The sequence below is a fragment of the Lycium ferocissimum genome, chromosome 7 (genome assembly GCF_029784015.1).
Source record: "Lycium ferocissimum isolate CSIRO_LF1 chromosome 7, AGI_CSIRO_Lferr_CH_V1, whole genome shotgun sequence".
Classification (NCBI taxonomy): Eukaryota; Viridiplantae; Streptophyta; class Magnoliopsida; order Solanales; family Solanaceae; genus Lycium; species Lycium ferocissimum.
Genome location: NC_081348.1, coordinates 20,722,215 through 20,742,876, shown reverse-complemented (window position 1 = coordinate 20,742,876; position 20,662 = coordinate 20,722,215). Strand labels below are relative to the sequence as shown.

At 37.9% G+C, this 20,662-nt stretch overlaps 1 protein-coding gene across 1 annotated transcript; it reads right to left on the bottom strand.

The window, feature by feature from the left end:
- Window positions 1-6,477: 6,477 nt before the first annotated feature.
- Window positions 6,478-9,200, bottom strand: LOC132063722 (NAD(P)H:quinone oxidoreductase-like). Its single transcript, XM_059456411.1, has 3 exons — window positions 8,847-9,200; window positions 8,511-8,702; window positions 6,478-7,063 (listed from the first exon to the last, which is right to left on the bottom strand). Exons 1-3 carry the CDS (start codon window positions 8,944-8,946, stop codon window positions 6,753-6,755), a joined length of 603 nt encoding a protein of 200 aa, XP_059312394.1. The 5' UTR covers window positions 8,947-9,200; the 3' UTR covers window positions 6,478-6,752.
- Window positions 9,201-20,662: the final 11,462 nt, after the last annotated feature.

The following is a 20,662-nucleotide window of genomic DNA, read 5'->3' as shown; positions in this document are numbered from 1 at the left end:
TATCTAATAAATAGAGATAACTTAATTAGTAAACTACACCTTATATTTATTACTACTGTTTTTTTAATAGATGTGAAAAGAGCTAAACAACAGTTAAAATGGGACGGAGAAAGTTTAACCTCAAAGCTCGCAACAGAAAATAACTTTAATCTTTAATTTTTATAAATTATAGCAAGAATGAAGTGCAAATCAATATATATACTCGAGACATTTGTGTATACACTAATTAAACACTGAGTATATATCAGGCATCAGCGACGGTTACAAACTATCACAGCTAACAAGGTGAATTTTTTTTAATCAATTGGCTAAAAATATTGAGATTCTTTATAATTAAGGATGGATTTCTTAGTTTCTCCAGGGGATTGGTTACGTAGAAGAATTCTTCCCATCCCTCCCTTTTAAGCTTTAAAGTTGCTGATAATGGGGTGGGCCCTAATTGCCAGCATCAAGGACAATTTGCACGATTGTCCGTCAATGGGGGTGGTCTTTAATTTTTGTTCCTCAAATTGTTGGTCTTTGATTTTTGGCCTTCGCCCAAAAATATTCCGTTATGGTTTAACTCCCATTGGTCATTAAAAAAAAAAAATCGATGAGGCAAGCTTTGCAAAGAGTCTCTTTATGCTAGATTTCTTTATAAAACTTTTAATTACGCATGTTTAAAAGTTTGTCTTACGCAATAGGATTTTGTTAGCGATAACTAAAATCGCATTGCCTACATCGCGATACTTTTAGTTGTCTTATAAGCGAAAAGCCGTTGCCTCATGGCAGACTTTTAGTTACGCTTAACCAAAAGTTTGCTTCAGATATAAGAAGCTGAAAAGCCCTCGCTCGCGATTTTTTTCGACCGAAAGAGTGCTTTAATCTGCAAACCTCGAGATATTTTAGGCCACCTTTTTTAAATAAAGAGCAAAAATTAAAGACCAACAATTTGAGGGACAAAAATTAAAGACCACCCCAAAAGAAGGGCAATCTGCGCAAAAAAAATAGAACGAAAATAACATCAGTCGTGGCCCTAAGCTAGTAAAATCGGGCAATTTGCACGATTTCCCTTTGTTAGGGTTGGTCTTTATTTTTTTCCCCTCAAATTGTTGGTCTTTAATTTTTGGCCTTATCTATATACCGAACTTATTTTTACCATAAAAATAAAATTCGCAGCGTTCGAATTTACGCACGATTTTTGTTATGTTTTATAAAGTCCGCCGCATAAAATAAAATTCGCGAATTTTTTTTTTTTTCTAAGCAAGGCTAATACGTAATGCACCTTCATTTTTACCACCTTTTTATGTGGCCAAAACTTAAAGACAAGTTTAAGAGATAAAAATTAAAGACCGCCCCAAAAAGAAGTAATCCGCAAAAAAAAAAAAAAAAAAAAAAAAAGAGTAGAACTCAAGGACGACTCTCAACTCAATAATGTTCCATAAATCAAAAGAGGTTAGTAATTAATTGGCAAAAGAGGTTAGTAATTAATTGGTACTTTTTTTTTTACACGGGTTGCCCTGCTAAAGCACTGGTCTTTAATTTTTGCCCCTCAAATTGGTGGTCTTTAATTTTTGCCCCTCAAATTGGTGGTCTTTAATTTTTGACGTTCGTCTAATACCCTAAACCAGCAATTTAAGAAAAAGAAAAAAAAAGTAATTTCCACCCCAATTCAGAAGGCGTAATTTGCATGCAAGACTTTAAATGCAGTTGACGCAAAACTCTACCTATTGCGAATTAAAACTTTACCTTACGAATTTTTTATTTTTATTTTCGATCAATGGAAATAACCCTAAATCAATTTTTAATCGAATACTTTTTTTAAATTTGAGGGAAAAAATTAAAGCCCTTCTAAAGGGCACTAGTCTTTAATTTTTGACAATTAATAGTTTCATATATTAACAGATTTGACGTTTTTCATTGAATGAATCCTATGCTGTACGAAGCTAATATATGTACTCTTTGCTGGAAAATCGTAAAGGAATAAAATGCCAACAAACCAACAGGTGTCCTATTAGAATTCACTGATCAAATTACTAAAAGGATAAATACCGAAAAATCTAGCTAAGCTGTATACTTATACGTATGCAGTTTGGTATAAATTACTTGAAAGATCTCAAGAAGCTTCCAAGGAATTTTGATGCAATATTAGTTTGGACTCTACTTGTTTACCTTAATGGTAGAATTACGCTTGCTTTAAATTTTTCCTCATATTTCAAATCTAAATTTTATTTTTAAAAACTCCATAGTGCTCCAAATGAAGTCAACCCAAGAATCAAAATTTTAAAAATTCGAAGGGCAAGTTTTTAAAGTTAAAGATTTCAAATTTGCCGACTTATACTTATGCCTTATAAGGCTGCAAATTAAAGATCATTCCATAGAGTACTTGATAATTCATTCAAAGTTTTTATACGGTTGATAAAAGTTTGCCCATTTCCCTAATTGGTATTGACAATTAATAGTTTCATATATTAACAGATTTGGAAAAGTTTTCTTTTCTCATTGAATGAATCCTATGCTGTCCCAAGCTAATATATGTACTCTTTGCTGGAAAATCGTAAAGGAATAAAATGCCAACAAACCAACAGGTGTCCTTTTTTTTTTTTTTAATTCACTGATCAAATTACTGAAAGGATAATTATTTCCGAAAAATCTAGCTAAGCTGTATACTTATACGTATGCAGTTTGGTATAAATTACTTGAAAGATCTCAAGAAGCTTCCAAGGAATCTGCAGCTGCAATATTAGTTTGGACCGGTTTTCCTCTTTCGTTTACAGCCCAATATGACTTTGTAGTTGGGCCTTTATCGTCAGATCTGCTAGCCCATAAGTATAGTCTTGTTTGCTTCGGCCTTTTATCATTTTTTTCTTTACCTTTACCAACCTCACATCCTCCTCCTCCAAATTACGGATTTGCTTCTCCAAGATGGCTGAATTTCAGCAATACGTGCGTGAAGTTCAGGATAAAAATGATTGGGACTTCAATCACATGTGCATGAACTTTAACCATATGAAAATTCAAATACGACAAGTTTGAAGTTGTTTCGAGGTGGATATACTTGCAAATTTTCATACTCGGCAAATATAGCTTAAATGGTGATCCTAAAATCGGGCACGCATGCCCTTCGGCCCATAAAATGGCAGCCCCTCATTCATGTTGCGTAAAATATAATTTAGCCAAATACATAAACAACTCTTAAAGTTGTCATCAATTTTTATTTTAATACCTTAACTAAAGTTTGTTCCTATTATATACTTTCACGTATATCCAAAGGAGATAATCACCCATGAATATCATTCGGGCATCTTCTTTACCATATTTAGCTCAACTATTGGTTTATTGCCGTATAATCTTCGTTATTCCTCATCTATTTTCGAAATCTTTCAGTACATTTATTCACTTTACTGATAAAGAAAAAGAAAAACAAATCTATTTCACTCTCACAGCCTTTTAGATCTTTAATTCGGAAGACTATCGAAATTAAATTTAGGAACAGAAACAAGTATAACCAAAAAGGCAAACAATTTGTTCAGTTTACTCATTGGCTGCCTACTTGGCTTGTGGCTGTATGTTTTGTGCATAATATTCAGATACTCTTTTGTCCCATTAAATTTACATTAGAATAAATGTCTGTTTTTTTTCCTTCTATGTTTTTTTTTTCCTTTTTCTCGACCTTGTTTTCTATGCTCAATGAAAATTTCATTAAAAATGCATCAAGTAGATGCAAAAGTTACAAAAGAAGTTGAGCAACTTATATATAGATATATAGAAGAGATATATTATTTATATACTGTATGTTGAGTTGGTTTCGTGTGTTTATATATGATTATACAAAACCTACATTATATATAAATGTATATGTAATGTTTATATATAATTATATTGAGCAAATACATTATCTATACACCGATAGTATAATGGGCTATGTCGACTACAAATTAGATGTATGGGGCCGTATATATGATTTTTTCCCCTATCCAAAGTGTGTCTACGAAACACCTCGCGACTAACTAGTAAAACAGAATAATGCGTGAAATTCACACGGTGGAGCATGAAAAAAGTAGCAAATGAAAAACAACCACGTGACTTTTTAGTCAAAATTAATCCAAAAAAATGGGTTTTTAGCCGAAAAAAAAAAATCCTTATGGTCTTCTTCCCCAAGCTTCTCTCTAATCAGAAGCCATTCCCTTCATCATCCTTCCCACTAGATGCTCTATGTACCATCTCCTCCCCCCTTCTTACATCAAACACCCACTTCCCCCCCTTTTTTTTTTCAAGACAGCTTACTCTTTGCCTCAATATATGTGATCTATATTATTCGACTAATAAAGTTTAAAAAAAAAGTTTAAAAAAAAATTTGACACTTGTAAGCTAAAATAACCTTAGACAATGTGTGACTAAATTATTTTAGGGCAAAGGTGTAAATATAATCCTCAACTTTGCGATTTACAGTAGATATACCCCTCGTAACAAAAGTGGTGTATATATACCCCTACCGTTACAAAATGGTGCAAATATATCCTTGATGTTACAAAACTGTGCAAATTTGCCCTTTTTGCTGACGAGATTTTTTTAAAAAAAAAATCATTTAGGTTATTTTTTAATTAAAAATGCCACGTGATTTTAAAAAAAAAAAGTCTAATAATTTTTTTTTTAGAAGAGACATACTTTTCTAAAGCCACATAGTAATATTTTTCCGGTGGTTCGGATCTGGTTTGTTTTAACAAAATATCTCTGTGACTTTAAAAAATAAGTCTATCCATTTTTTAAAATGAACCAGACCCGATCCACTGGAAAAAAAAATTACTATGTGACTTTAGAAAAGTATGTCTACTAAAAAAAAATGGTTAGATTTTTTTTTAAAGTCACGTAGCTTGTTTTTAATTAAAAAATTACCTAATGATTTTAAAAAAAAAATCCATCAGTGAAAAGGGTATGTTTTGCACCATTTTGTAACGGCAGGGATATATTTACATCATTTTATAATGGCAGGAGTATATATACACCACTTTTATAACGAGGGGTATATATGCCCTAAATCGCAAAGCTGAGGAGTATATTTGCACCTTTGCCCATTATTTTATTAAGAGTAAAAGAAATTTTTTAAAATCAAATTGTTTGTAATATTAGAACAATAATATTGTTTTTGGGACAAATTAGAAAATAAAGTGTGCCACATAAATGAGGACGGCGAAGGGACTATCGGGTTTGTCCTCCACTCGTATCTTCCTCCTTACCCAACGACAATGTTGTGTTGCTAAGCAAAGCCCAAATAGGGGTGCAGATGGATTCAAAAGCTTCAGATCGGTCAACATAACTCTCTCCAAAAATTTTAGAAAATCAACAAACTTTCAACCAGTTAAATTAATATATCACGCCAGTTTAGAGATTGATGGGTTGTTTGAAGGTGATGAGTTCTTGCTCCTAGAGAATTAAAAGAAAATGTGAGTTTTTAAGAAAGAAAAAAGTAAAACATTATTTTCTTTATTTTAAGAAAAGTTTCAAATACGTATTATCGAACTATTAAAATGAACTTTTTATGTCGTTCGTCTTTTGCCTCATTTATGCGTATCAACTATCGAATTGACTCATTTACGCCACCATCAATAGTTTTGATCATTTATGTCATCGCTACTGCTACCAAAATGACTCATCCATGCCATTTTTCATTAACGCCGCTTTATAATACCATATATGACATCGCCTCCAATTAGAAGTCTTCGCCGCTTAATTAAATCAACATTTTAAATCCCAAATTAATAAAAAACTCCGACCCATACACCCTACCCACCTACAACCATAATCTCCAATGGAGGTCATACGTCATATCCGTATTATAAAACCAGCGTTAATGAAAAATGGCATGGATGAGTCATTTTGATAATGGTAAATGACGATAAATGATCCAAACTATTGATGAGGTGCATAAATGAGCAATTTTATACTAATAAAGATAAATGAGCAAACTATCATTAATGAGTGACATAAATGAGTCCCATTTTCGATAGTTTAATAGCATATTTGAGCCTTTTCCGTTTTCTTTATCAATTCATGCACCTAAAGGAAATGCAGAACACTTTGTGTGTTTGATAGGTACATTTTAAAATATCTCGAAGTGTTTAATAGGAACAAGAAAGTGTATAAATGAAAATTAATGACAATTTTCAGGAACAGCTTATGTATGTGGCCATTTAAATTTCCACATGCAAATTGATAAAGCATCTATAAATAAATATAGGGACCTCTCTAGATAGGGAAATGTGAAAGAAAAAATCTGCTACTAAATGCCATTGATAACTGACATTTGTCACCTCTATAGCACACACTACAGAGGGATTCGACTACACATTTCCAACTCAGATAGTGCAATAACATGGCATTGAAGCCTTCCTGATTTGGTGATGCTAACTGCAATCACAATTTTTTCAAGAGAAAAAACAAATTAAATTCCTAATAAAAGTTGAAAAGGACAACAGGGCCAAACGGAAAAGAATCAAGGGAAAGTAAATTCGAGAGTGAACATTAAGCCAGAGTAACTTAATACAACTAGTACTAATTTAGGTAGAGATTTTACTTATCCAGCAATTATTCAATCAAACTACATGAAACTTTTACACACTTTCAATCCTGCTAACTTAACAAATCAACTGAAAAGATGCTTCAAGGCTACAAGTACAAGAACCCTTTTTTCCTGAGAGCTGGATATATTGACTGGATACAATTTTCACCATCCCATATTGGATGAACAAATGGATCACATTTACCAGTAGAAGCTACTCAGACTTGCCTTTGATCAGTCTCAAGGAAAATGCCTGTAAAGCCAAAAGAAGAGCTTTGAGTCTCTGCTTGGTTTCTTCATCTATCAGCACACCATCACTGTCAAACTTTGGTGGTGACTCGAAGCCCCAAACGTAAAGTTCAGGCTTGTTAATGAAATGAAGATCAATGAAGATTCCTATCTGTCGAAGGTGATATTGTGATCGTCCTCCACCGAAGTTACCTCCAGCACTCACAATTGCTGCTGCTTTATCAGCCCAAACATTTGGAGGTCGAGATGCCCAATCAATTGCATTTTTCAAGGGTGCTATCCAAGGAGCAAGAAAGGATAGTCAGCAGTGCCAAATGTATCATCGCAAGAAGTGAAAATCCATCACACTATTTGCACCCGTATTAACATAGTACGTCAACATTGTGTACCACGACAATTGGGCGGCTGAGGGGTAAGGCTGCATATCCAGAGTCTTCAACATATGATACTTTAAACGGTAAGGGCTTGGATCCAAACAAGGCAATCAAATCATTAATTCGAATTAAGACGTACAGGCTATGCTTACTTCAACTCTTACAGTCGCACCTATTAATTACCAGAACAGATACCAATAGATATTGGTTTCTTAAACAAATTAGCAATACTAAATAAAAACACGTAAAAACCCAAAGGTATTAACTCATTTAACACTCACTCCTCCAATTAAATGAACCAAGTTAACCCCTAAACGAACAGAAGAGGGGAAAACTAAATTTTCAACATATCAACCTGAAAGACGAGCTAATAAGATATCTTTCCAGCAGTTAACTTGAACAGTTCTTCTGGAGTATTCAAATGTCACACAGATGTTAGACGACTTACGTTCCAGCTAATTACAACATTCATTCGCACATTGTTTTACAACCAAATACATTTAGTTATCCCTTTCAAGTTCGTAAGTTTGCTCTTATTAATCTCTTGAAAGAAAGAAGATCATCCTACAAATAACCTGAATGAGATAATATTTTAGATAATGAATATTTCTCATAGTATGTCATTTTAATTGTTCTGCTAATGAGAAACTTTTTCTTTAGTAAAAGTAGTTTTTTTGCAGCTTATTTATACCATAACTTTTTACAAAAGAACCATTTCAAGCATCTTTCTGGTTCAACCTCCACTAAACAAAAGTTAAAGATGAACAGAATAAAGTGCCATGCTTAATTAGCATTAGTGACCATGGGCCCTAATACACACCATGACCATTTAGAATCTCAATGAACACCGATTATTTTCCCTTTGCCAGCTTTCAATTTTTTTTCTTCTTAATCTTCTCTTCCCTTTATATTCCTTTGTAATTACTGAAAGCTCTGTTCTCACTTCTCACCAAAGATAAAGCATCATAAATCATGATTATTGATGTTTTCAGATTCTCCGTGCATAAAAAGTTAAAATAGCACTAAAGTAATCAAACCTCAGACCAATTGTAGCACATAGTCAATCAATAGTTTCCATAAAAGAACGGATTAAAGATTGGAATTGCCAGACAGCAGACATAAAAACAGAGTAAATAATCGAGTAACTATGTTCATATTCTGCTTCCCCTGAGGAGAGAGCTAAACTAATCTTGATTCCAGGAACCTTGCAAATTACTCTACTTTTTGCGCAAATGTTGAGTAACAATGTAAGATGTTCAAAAAGAAGAATCATTTTAAGTCTAAATTAGGTTCAAGATAGTTAATTGGAGCATCAATTAGAGCAAATGAAAAGAAAAAAAGAAGGATACCAGTGACGGAGTAATTGTACTCAGGAGAAGCAAAAAGGAAACAATCAGCTTCTTCAATCTTTTTACGAAAAGCCTCCACAGCTGAGGGATAAGTTTCCTTCACCTCAAGGTCCTCGTTCGTAAACGGCAACTGCGATATGTCCACGTACTCAAACTCTATTCCTTTTATAGAATCCTTGCATATCTCCATCGCTACATCCAACAATCATGAGTAGCAATTACAAGCACGGAATTCCAATTCTACTGTTTTATTACTTAAGAAAATTTACTCTCTACCAGTTCAAAACACCAAATGCAAATTTTCTTTAAAAAGAAACAGAGAAAATAAGATTGTACCGGCATTGAGGAGACCCCGATTCCAGGAAGCTTCACGGAGGGAACCGCAGAGCCCAACTACCTTGATCACTGGTTGAGCTGCCATCGCCACTGCTTGCATTCCACTCTGGATTTTTTTTTCTTTCTATTTCTTATTCTGTCTTTTCATGTAATGCTTCTACTCATCACAAATTTATATACAGGAATTCAGAAGGCCTGACGGATGCCATGACGAGCATTTAAAATTAAAGGGCCATTCGAGTTACCAGTAACTTTGACTCAAACTCCTATATTTATATCTATATAACTAAAAAAAGTTACTACTATTATTCAAACTCATAAATTAAAAATTCTGGATCCGCTTAAGTGTTAGACTTGTAATCATCGTTTAGGTTTTTACCTGTCTTCTTATGAATATTTTTTTGTTCCATCCTGTTTCTCATCAATCATTACATCTTTTTTATCAGCAGTCAATTGGCAATATGGTAAGTTTCAAAAAAAATCCAAGAGATCTTTTTTTTCTACACTCGGTTACAGATACATGTATGGGAGTCCGATTAAATTTGAATTCGCGCCAACACTTCCAAATTAAGGATAAAATGCTCTGTAACCAAGACGATTCTGTACCCAGCAGGGCTAGAATTTCCAACAGATTTTAATTTTGTAAAGAAAATGTGATAAACAGTTCCCAACAGATTTTAATTTTTGAAACAAAATATGATAATCAAACAGTAAGTGTTAGGTAAATAGTAGTATTTGATGATAACAATAACTATTATAGCTTATAATCTCCAATAAATTCATCATAGAATAATTAACTAAAATACAACGTAAAGATGGTTTATTCTTAAAAAATCATACTCAAAACTCCAAATACAGAGAACCGCATTTAACTAATCTAAAGGTTATTCATCCACCCACTTCTTTTGTCCAAACAGAGACAGGCCATGGCCGCTGCGTTCATTATTCTATTGTTGTTGTTGTTTTCAGATTCTCAAATCTTTTTAGAAGATACAATCATACGAAGTTACCAAGAATGCCGAAGCTTAGTGGGTGTAGAACTGTTGACCATTTCTATTATACAATCTTCCTTCTTTTTTTTTTTTTTTGGTTAGTTTTAGGTTTTATCTTTAGCTTCGGATTAAAAATGTCTACCTTTTTGCAACATGAAAGACTTTTTATGCGTAGCCGTATATATAAAGGGCCGAAATAGATCTACGCTCGTGACTATTTTAGTCATTTATTCTTTGGTGGAGAACAATGGTCATAGAGGAACTTTAAGCCCTGAGGAGAAGTGGATGATCAGGCACCCAAATGTAATTGTTCTTTGACAACTACCCCATAAAGTAAAAAAGTCTGATTAAATGGCATGCAGTGAAAGAGTATGTCATGAGTAATGGCAGAGGTTAAAATCAAGGGAAAGGGTCAAAAATACCCCTCTATTTTGGAAAAAAGGTTAAAAATATCATCCAAATTTATTTTGGGTAAAAAATAACCCTATCATCCCAAAGTTTTCAAATATCTTTCATTGTGACGGAATTATCCCCCAAAATAACTTGAAAATCATTTTTTAAACCCAGTTCCATCATTTAAACCCGACCAAATAAATAATAACTCATAAGATCCTCTTATTTCCCAATTCCCTCAAACTTCAAACCTACGTATTATTGGGGGAATAAGGGGATCTTATGAGTTATTATTTAATTGATCGGGTTTAAATGATCTGTGAAGGTTTAAAAAATGATTTCAGGTTATTTTGGGGGATAATTTCCGTCAAGACAGGGGTATAATTGAAAACTTTAAAGATGGGAGGGGTATTTTTGACCCAAAATAGGTTTAGAGGATATTTTTAGCCCTTTTTCCAAAGTAGAGAGGTATTTTTGACCCTTTTCCCTAAAATCAATTTCAACCAGCTTATAGCTAGTTGTATTTTATACTTCAATTTATGTGAACCTATCACTATTTGGGAGTCTATGAGGTGGCCCTTTGCGTTTTTTTTATATTTTTTATAAATTATTTGAATTATAAATTATCATGATGTATAATATTTTTTATGTAGTTTCTAAATATATAAATTTTATTTTTACAAACTTGAAAAATTCATGTCAAAATTTTCGGTCAACGTTATAAGTTTGACCCTCGTACTTCGAAAATATTCACATAAATTGAAACGGAAGGAGTATTAACTAGTTGCTCGGGACGTGTTTTACACGTGATCTCATGCCAATTAATACAAAAATTATAAGATAAGGGTTTAAAGATAAAAATAATCATTTTTAATGCAAAATTAAAGTTTGAAAAAAACTAGACTTAGCTAATATGTATGAAAAAGTTTTTCTGGAGTTCGAACTTACACAAGTGAAAACTCATATGGAAATAAAAATTGGACAAAAACACACTTAGCTAAAATATAAAGAAGTTATCCCGGAGTTCGAACTTACACAAGTGAAAACTTCAGGATAGTAATGCCCCCCAGTTTCAACTTCTAGTAGGACAATGTCTGGAGTTAAAAAAAATCAAAAAAATGAAGAAGAAGAAGAAGAAGATCTTTGCCGCTTTTTTTAAGTTTGGGGTATTTTTGTTCAAATAGTATTTTCACATGAAAAAATAGTTAAAACTCAAAAAAGTTTTGGACATGTGATTTATTTTCAAATAGTAGTTGTAAAAGTGGTTATCTGTGAATTCGCCCGCCGAAAGGTATGAAGAGGTGAGCTAAACACGTTATTGATAGCCCTAAGCCAAATCCGAAGATGACACTTCACTCAATAATGTTCCGTTAGTAATACACAACCCAAATTAAGTGAAAGAAAGATGTGGACAATAAATTAGAAGGCTCATATTAGGTCTGCTTACGACTCACACACATAGTGTCAGTCGTGTGAGGCACCAGAAAATAATCATGTATATTGTTACGCAGCGCCTACTTGAGATGATTAGAAGGGCGACGTAAGGCTAAGTAATCCGACAACCGTGTGATCACTATCCGCCAACCTGAGGTCTCCTCTACACGCTAGACTAGACTGTCAATGCCGTGTAGGAAAACTGTGTCATAACAACAATTTGTAATGAGAGAATTGAAAACAGAAATGCTTGTTTGTATTAACAGAGAATTGATTACAAGAGAGTTGGAGTGTTCGAGGGGGAGAGAACACCTTTGCAGAAGATTTGAATGCTTTTTGATTTCACCAACTATATCCCCCTATATATGCTTTAAAAAGAAAAATCCAAGTTACAGGACTAGACATAAAAAAGCTAGAGAATCACACTACATGTACAAGAAGTAAACTGCTCTATATTTATATCAAAAGAGACCTAAACTAAAGCAGGCCCATTCGCAAAGATTCGCATCATAGAACCACAAGTCGTGCGCGCAGGGGCGCTAGCACGGTCGGGCGCGTGTGGGTACTGGCTGTCGTGCACACGCGCTGGGGCGTTGGCACTGTCTTACGAGGGCGGGCACTGGTTGTCGGGCGCTGAGGCGCTGACGGTAAGGCATTGCGCGCGTGCGGCCTGGCATGGGCGCTGACTGCAGGTGAACGTTGAAGGCACTGCTTGCTGACGGGCGTTTTGGGCACTGCCGACTGGTGGGCACGGTCACGAGCAAACGATGGGGCGACATTAGCATAGGCGTTCTTGTCGTTTGGCGCGATCGAGACCACGGGGTGGGCCCATGACACAGGGGCCGTGGGTTGCGACCGTGGTCATGGGCGTAGGCGGTAAAGCCACCCATGACATTCTCCCCCCACCCGATTTAGCGACGTCCTCGCAGCCTTCTTTGCCAGGTAATCATCAATCAAATCCAGAAAAGCCTTCAAGTCTTTCACCCTTTCCTATGTGTTCTCCCTCAAAGATCGCATCCTATCCATTTCACCAGGAACTCCTAATGGTCTTTTCGTGATGCATGAATTACCCGATCATTAAGTATAGCTTCTACAACTCTTTTTTCGGGTGTTTTGTTCGCCCGAATATCGGGTATTATGAGCTGGCTCCTTGAGGGATCATCCTTGTCTTCCTTATCCTTGTCTACCTGAAAAGGTTTTAACAGGCTAACACGGAAAACAGGATGAATCTTCCACCAAGCTGGGACATCAACACTGTAAGCCACTTCCCTAATGCGTTTCACAATGGACAAAGGTCCAATATATTTTTGCAACAAGCTAAGGTCGTTAGTCCCCACAAATAGGTACCGCTTTGGGATTTTCACCATCACTTTGTCACCAACTTGATACTCCACGAAATGGCGATTCTGATCAGCATATTTCTTCATCCGCTTCTGGGCCTTCTCAAGATAACTTCGCAAGATCTCTAGTGTTCCGTCTCCATTCCTTGAGAAGCTCTAGGAGATTTAAACACGTTGGGCAACAAGATGCTGGGAGGAATGGTTGTGCCGAGTAACAATTTCAAAAGCGCTCTTGTTGGTACTCAAGCTCTTTTGGGCGTTGAAACACAACTGAGCAAAAGATTCAAGAACTTCAACCAATTCCTCTGAGAACCAGTCACAAAGTGCCGAAGATATTCCTCCAGCATGGCCATTGAACCGTTCCGTCTGGTCGTCAAATTGGGGATGAAAACTCAAACTATGATTCAACTTGGAGCCTATGCACTTAAAAAGCTGGGTCCAAAAGTTGCCAGTGAAGCGAGAGTCGCGATCACTAATAATATCCCTAGGCAGACCTCAATATTTGACAATGTGAGCAAAGAAGAGCTGAGCCGTCTCTTCAGTTGAAACGTATTTAGTGATCGCAATGAAAGTAGCCTATTTGGAAAACCGATCCACCACAACAAGAATTGTGGTCAGATCTCTGACCTTGGGTAAGCCAGTGATAAAATCCAGCGAGACACTTTCCCAAGGCCTCTTTGGGACAGGTAGAGGCTACAGCAAACTCGCCTGAGTCATGCGGTCGGACTTATCTTTCTGACACATCAAGCAAGTCCTCACATATTGAGCAACATCGTCTATCATTTGGGGCCAATAATAAGCACGACACAGCAGCGCCATGGCTCTTTCCTCTCCCGGATGACCCTCCCAAAGAGTATCGAGGCATTCCTTCAGAAGGACCCTCCGCAAGTTGCCTCCCTTAGGAACATAAAGACGGCTCTTCACTTAAAAACCCGTCTTCCATATAAAATCAAGTAGTTTTTTCCAGCTCGCAAGGCTAATCAAATGCTCGAGCCAGGTCTTTAGGAGCCACTCCCTTATCCGATCCTTTATCGAGGTGGAAACTTCGTCTCCTGCGATGGCGAGTAAACACACCGACGCTAAGTCAGCCCTTCGACTCAGTACGTCAGCTGGTATTTTCGCTTTTGTACTCCAAGTTAAAATTAAACTCTACGAAGTTCTCGCTTAGTCCCGGCCTATCGCCCGTTCCGCCTTTGGCCGGGTCATAAATGATTTACACCGTGTTGTCCGTCTTCACTACGAACGGGGTCCCTAACAAGTAAATGGGCCGAAAGGCGTATTAAGCGGACGCGCCCAATAGTTCTTTCTCACAGCGCATAGCGACGTCGATCTTGAAGCTGGCTCATGCGCAACCGGTGGCTCATCTGCAACAACACCCAAGGCGAGTCCACGCATTACCAGACGTGCGCGTCTTCGGCTAAATCGGTGAAGGGCTAAGACTGGGCTACTAGACATCGCTCTCTCTTTAACAATCGTGCTTCCTCGTCTCAGATACTAACTACCTTGCAGACCTTCAAAGTTCCCGCCAGCTGACACAAGAATCGCCGAGTACCTTTCAATAACCGCGTGTTGCATGTCCAAGGAACAACCTCAGGCCACGAAGGATTTTTGGCGGCCACTGTTAGCCTGAATTTTCCGCCGGTCCATCTGGACCGCCCCTCTTCTAATGATGTGACTCAAGAAAGTCAATCATGCAGCAGCGTTGGAGCACTTAGATAGCTTCACATACAATTAGTGCCTCTTTTAGCCTAGCTAACACTCACACGCTCAAGATGTTCCGCCGTGTTCATAAATTACAATGTCATCCAGGTAGACCACCACAAACCTCTCACAATATATTCCCAAGACCAAGTTCATCAAAGTGTAAAATGTAAGTGAGCATTCTGTCAGTTACAATGGTACGACCAAGAAGTCATGCACACCTTGGTCGCGTCACGTGTGTCATTTTCTGTTCATCGCCCTCGACAATCCTTACTTGCCAATACCCTGTCTTAAGATCAATCTTGGTAAACACTGTTGAACCACCCAACCTGTCAAACAGATCCGACATCCGCGGGATAGGGTACTTGTTCTTCACGGTGATCTTGTTTAGCGCCCGATAATCCATTGTCGCAGCCTAAGTGTCATCTATTCTTTTCGAACAAAACTAGGTGCACCATAAAGGGATTTTGATGCACTGGTAATCCCCCCGAGTCCAACATTTTCGTCAATTGTCTCCAAAGTTCGACACAGCTCAGTCAGGACATTTGTGCGTGCACGAGCAAAAAGTGGCTGCACACAAGACTAGCTCGATCTCAACGCAAGTATTCTCGCGTGTGTGCCGCTTGCGTCCCCGTGGCATCATATCTCGAACTCCTTCAAGAGTTTCTTCACTACTGAGACAGGCCAGGCAACGTTCAATATCCTCATACACAAGGTAGCCACAAACGTGTGTTCTCGTCTTCGACTTTATCCAGCTGAATGCTGTATGTTCTTGCCTCTTCATTTACGGTAAGGCAGTATGACCCAAGTCTGCTCCATTTATTCCTAACACCAACAAGCAGCATCCGCAATGGCAAGGATGACATAATTTTCCTCAAGTAACTGCAATCCCGCATCGCCTCAAATCGTCCACACACTATGGATATTCATCTTGCCTCTCTAGAACTCAACTCTCAACGACACTTCCTTTCGACGCTTCCCCCAACCTAAGAGATGGAGAGTTGATTGGGTTTGACATTGCATATCTTGCCTTTCTCGACAACGAGATCAAAATACTCCACTAGTGGAAGCCAGATAGTCAAGCCGCACTCGTGTCCACTAAGGCCCTAACAGCTTTCTATTTACTCGCATATCAACGAACATCAAAGTCTGTTTTCGCTAACATGGGCCGTTTGTTTCTCCGTGCCTTCTTTGCGGTAGTAGCATGTGGATCTTTCTTCTTTCGGGCGGTCGGAACTAGACTCCACCCCTCTCCCCGGAATACTAATTAAGAAATCCAGTGAACGCACCACGGGTTCCTCTTCCTCATTTCCTCAACTTTCTCTCTCGCTCGCCCATCAAGATTCAACTTTTTTGAACCTGAGGGCACTCATCCCTCATATGCGGTCCACCGCACTCGTAGCATCCCTCCTTTGGGACAAAGAACGCTTTTCCATAATTTTTATTTAGAGACGCAACACTCACGTTGCCAGAAGAAGAAGCCCTAGAATGGTTCGACCCTCGATCTCCCTCACTTCTATTAGGACCACCCCTGTTGTTATTGTTGTGTTAGCCTCCTCTTATGTTTCCTCCTCGAGAAAGTTGTTGTGGCTTGTCCTTCCGAGGTTCCACCTGATAGTCAACAAGGCACTCAGCAGCTTACATTGCCCTTGTCACAGTGTCCACCCGCTGTCTTTGTAGTTCTATGCGGGCATAAGGTTTCAGTCCTTTCATGAACGTGAAAAGCTAGTCTTTCTCACTCATGTCTCGAATACCAAGATGAAAGCAGTACGTACGTATATAATCCTAACCATTCTGGTCTCCATGCTACCCCCAAGCCTTCCGCGCGCATCGTACTCAACATTTTCTTAAAGAATTAAACGGATACCGCCTTCTTTGGCCTCTCCCATGTCGTCGATTTTCCACCGCCCCTGTATGGCTTCAAACTTCTACTCGCTACCAAAGCTTAGCATCACCTTGCAGATACATAGTAGCAGTTGCAACCTTTTTTGGTTCCTCCAACTCGCCCACGGCCTCAAAGTACTATTCAACATCAAAAATGAAATTTTCAACTTCTTTGGCATTCCGAGCAATCGCAGGCCTTGGCCCGTATTTTAATTTTCCGTGGCATTGAAAAAGGATTTAAATATTCCACCTTGATTTCCTCCCACGAGCACCCATTCAAGGCCGCTTAAAAGATATTAGTTGGCTCACACTGATCAACGTTGTTGTATTGGGCAACAATATTGGTTGCATCCTCAACCCTTTCTTGTCGCAACACCTCCACAGTTTGTCATGTTCCCTCAAAATCACGACTCATGTGTACGATATCGTTGCTGGCCGTCGTTGTCCTATGGTCCAGGTCACCTATCCTTTCATCCATACTGACCCTCAGACCGGGCACAGTACCATTCAACTGTCTCAGTCCATCGACAGCTGCTTCGAGGTCCGTAATGCGTTTCCCTTGAGTCCTCACCATCATTGGTGACGAAACCCGTCAAAACTTTTTCCCTCGTTTGCTAGCCAATCCAAACTCGTTCATACCAACCGTTAGCGCCGCCCGAGATGACGGTAGGCATGGACGTAAGGCTATAATCCACAACCGTGTGATCACTATCTCGCCAACCAGGTCCTCTACACGGCAAATGCTGTATCGTAATCGTCAATGCCGTGTAGAAAACCGTGTCGTAACAACAATTTGCAATGAGAGAATTGAAAACAGAAATTCTTGTCATTAACAGAGACTTGATACAACAGAAATGGTGTTCGAAGGGAGAGAACACCTTGGGTATGATTTGAATGTTGATTTCACCAACTATATCCCCCTATATATGCTTTAAAAAAGAAAAACCCAAGACCAGACATAAAAAAGCTAGAGAATCACACTCACATGTAACAGAAGTAAACTACTTATATTTACATCAAAAGGGACCCAAATCTCAGAGCAACCCATCACAAAGACTTCGGATCATGGCACCGTGCGCGCGCAGGGCGCCGGGCACGGTCAAGAGGCGCGCCGGGACCGTCGTCGGGGTGCCTGGGGCGCCGACGGCCGCGCGCGCCGGCTGCCCAGTACGGGCGCCCGACCGTAGGCGGGCGCGAGGGCGCCGCTGTCGACGGCGCTTTGGGCACCGGCCGCGGGCACGGTCACGAGCAAACGACGAGGCGACATTAGCATAGGGGCGTTCTGTCGCTGGTTACCGAGACCACGGGGTCATCCACGTACACACGGCGCATGGGGTACCTCCGGCGGGGGTTTGGCAGTATGGCGGTAAAGCCACCCATGACAATATGTATGTCTTTTATTCATCTTTAAGTCGCTCGATTTCGGGACGCAACTTCTAGATGTAATTAGCATTGACTTTAAAGACAAGTGAGTTTGTGCTCAGTAAAAATGTTAAAATAGCCTTTGACCTCGTAAATTCAAACTTCTCCGGGTCCACCAATACAATCGACTAAGATGTGAGATTCCACTTACCATGATGGAGAATTGGTGAAATGTTGCTGGGATCAAACAATCGTGACGCTATGCTAAGCCTATAATTGCAAACCTCGAATCTATTAAATCTAATCAAGCAACAATGAAAAACTATAAAAACGACTTTGATAATATGATATGGGTTTGGTCAATTGACCTACATATGAAAACTAATATAAAAGAAAATCATAAAAACTATTGAGAGAAAAATCTCCCCCTAAACAAGACTTCGTTTGAGGACTACATTTTGGATACTACTGTGTTGTTTTGTGTGAAGGAAGAATCTTCAATTTATAGAAATACAAAAATTTTTCCTCCAAGAAATTTAACACTATATGAGATCTTTTTCACCTAGAAAACCTTTTCCACCAAGAAAGGAATTCTAATTATGGTAGAAAATCAGGGCAAAACCCTAACAATAAGCAATAGCACGTAGAATTTAAAATATTATACTATGGACATTGTATATAAGGATCATCTTTATACATGAAAATTAAAAAGAATGAGTAATGTAGTGTATCCAAAACTCTAATGCTTCTAGATTTTGTTGATGCAGAAGCTACAGTCTCCAAGAAAGGCTCCATTCTTGTTCATGTAGAAGCTTTGTTGCATGATACTGTGTCTAAGTTCAACAACAAAGCGTCTATTTTTGCCATTATATATACGCTGGAAGATTTGGATGAACAGAAATGGGGTAGTAAATTATAAATATTGCATATACTAGCTTCCAGGAACCGTCAAATTCAGCCATGGAAGCACAATGCTCACAAAATGGCAGTCCCCACCATTGCGTAAAATTTAATTTCCACATGCAAATTGATAAAGCATCTATAAGTATAGGGACCTCTCTAGTTACGCAAATGTTATCTAAGAAAGGAAAAATCTGATATAGGCCAGTGATATATGTTACTCATATGGCATGCCCAAGACGAGGGGCGAAGCCAGCATGTGTCCAGGGGTTCATCATGCAAAAGTTAAAATTATTTTATTATGTATATATAATAGATGTTAACGCAAATGTTATCTAAGAAAGGAAAATATATTTACCAGTGATATTTTTAACCCAATAAAAATCGCTGGCATGCCCAAGACAGCGATTCGACTACTAATTATTTGGCTAAACATCTCCAAACTCAGGATAGTGCAAGAGCAGGGCATTGAAGCCCTCCTTACTTTGTGATGCCAACTGCACTCACTGATCTATATCTATATAAAAGAGAGACAGAGGCTAGTGACATGGCGCTCTCATATCTCAGTATTGCTACTTATCTATTTTCTCAAATTTTCCATTTTCCTGTACGCATCCGTTCAAAATTTCTAAAACAAAAAAAATGCAACGGCTTGTAAAACGGCGCATGTATTCCTTAATTCAATAGGATGCCATTAATTAACGGTGCATCAAATGACATTTAAAGCGCATCGCCGAAGCGGTCTGTTATACATTGGCTGCAAAGAGAGGTTCTCTTTGTCGAAGAGAACAAGCCATTGTCTTTCATTGGCTAATATCTATTGCTGTTTCCGTTTGCCAACCTTGGTACACACAAAGGTTAGAATCGAAAGAATAGACGATAAAGCTAAAAGGCATACCCCTTATACAAAACGTCGACAAGGTCTTTTTATTTTGCGCAAGCCATGGAATTGGTCAATAGTGCGATGTTCAAGCGGTTGCAACGTTTTCTTTGGCCGGAGCGGCAACGTCTTCTTCTTCGGTCATCCTTCTGTTGACGATGTTGTGACTCGCTACATTGCCGCCACGTCTGCTCAGATGTGGTTCATAGAGAGACAGAAGAAAGGAAAAGATAGAGTGTTTGAGACAAATGAAGATGAAGAGACACGACCATTCATCTTAAAGACATGGATATGGAGGAGTTGAATGTTGCAATGGAGGAGATGAAGAAGAAAGTAATTGATAAAATAAATGGGATAATTTCAAGCTCAAAGGATGAAGATCATGAATTGCCATATACAGGTTTAACCTTGAACTGAATATACCTAGTTCTATACATCAAAGTTTTAGGTTCATTAGTGAATTTTTACTTGCACAAAAGGTGCCGTAGTTTTTTGATTCCCCCCCCCCCCCTTTTTGATCCCCCCTCTTTAATGGGGTTGAGGTAGTGTTTGATTGAATGAACTGGTTCCCCGTTAATACATATTTTATGTAGTGAAAGATATAATAACAAAGTAAAGATATAAAATTGGTAACGAATCCAAAAAACAAAATTAGTAATCATGTATGTACCCAAGACATTTTTATGCAAGCATTTAGAGAAAATAAATAATTATTTTTCTAAATAAATATACATATTGTAACCAGATATATCTACTAAACAAAGATAATGCTATAACTAATGTAAAGTTCCTAATATCATTTAATAAATTTTTTCCTCATATGTATATCTTGCCTTTTATATTTGTTTTTTTGTACTTCTAAAATATTCCTAATCAAATTAACAAGAAAATTCAGATGTTTTTCTAGACCGCGCATATTCACTAGTTTCA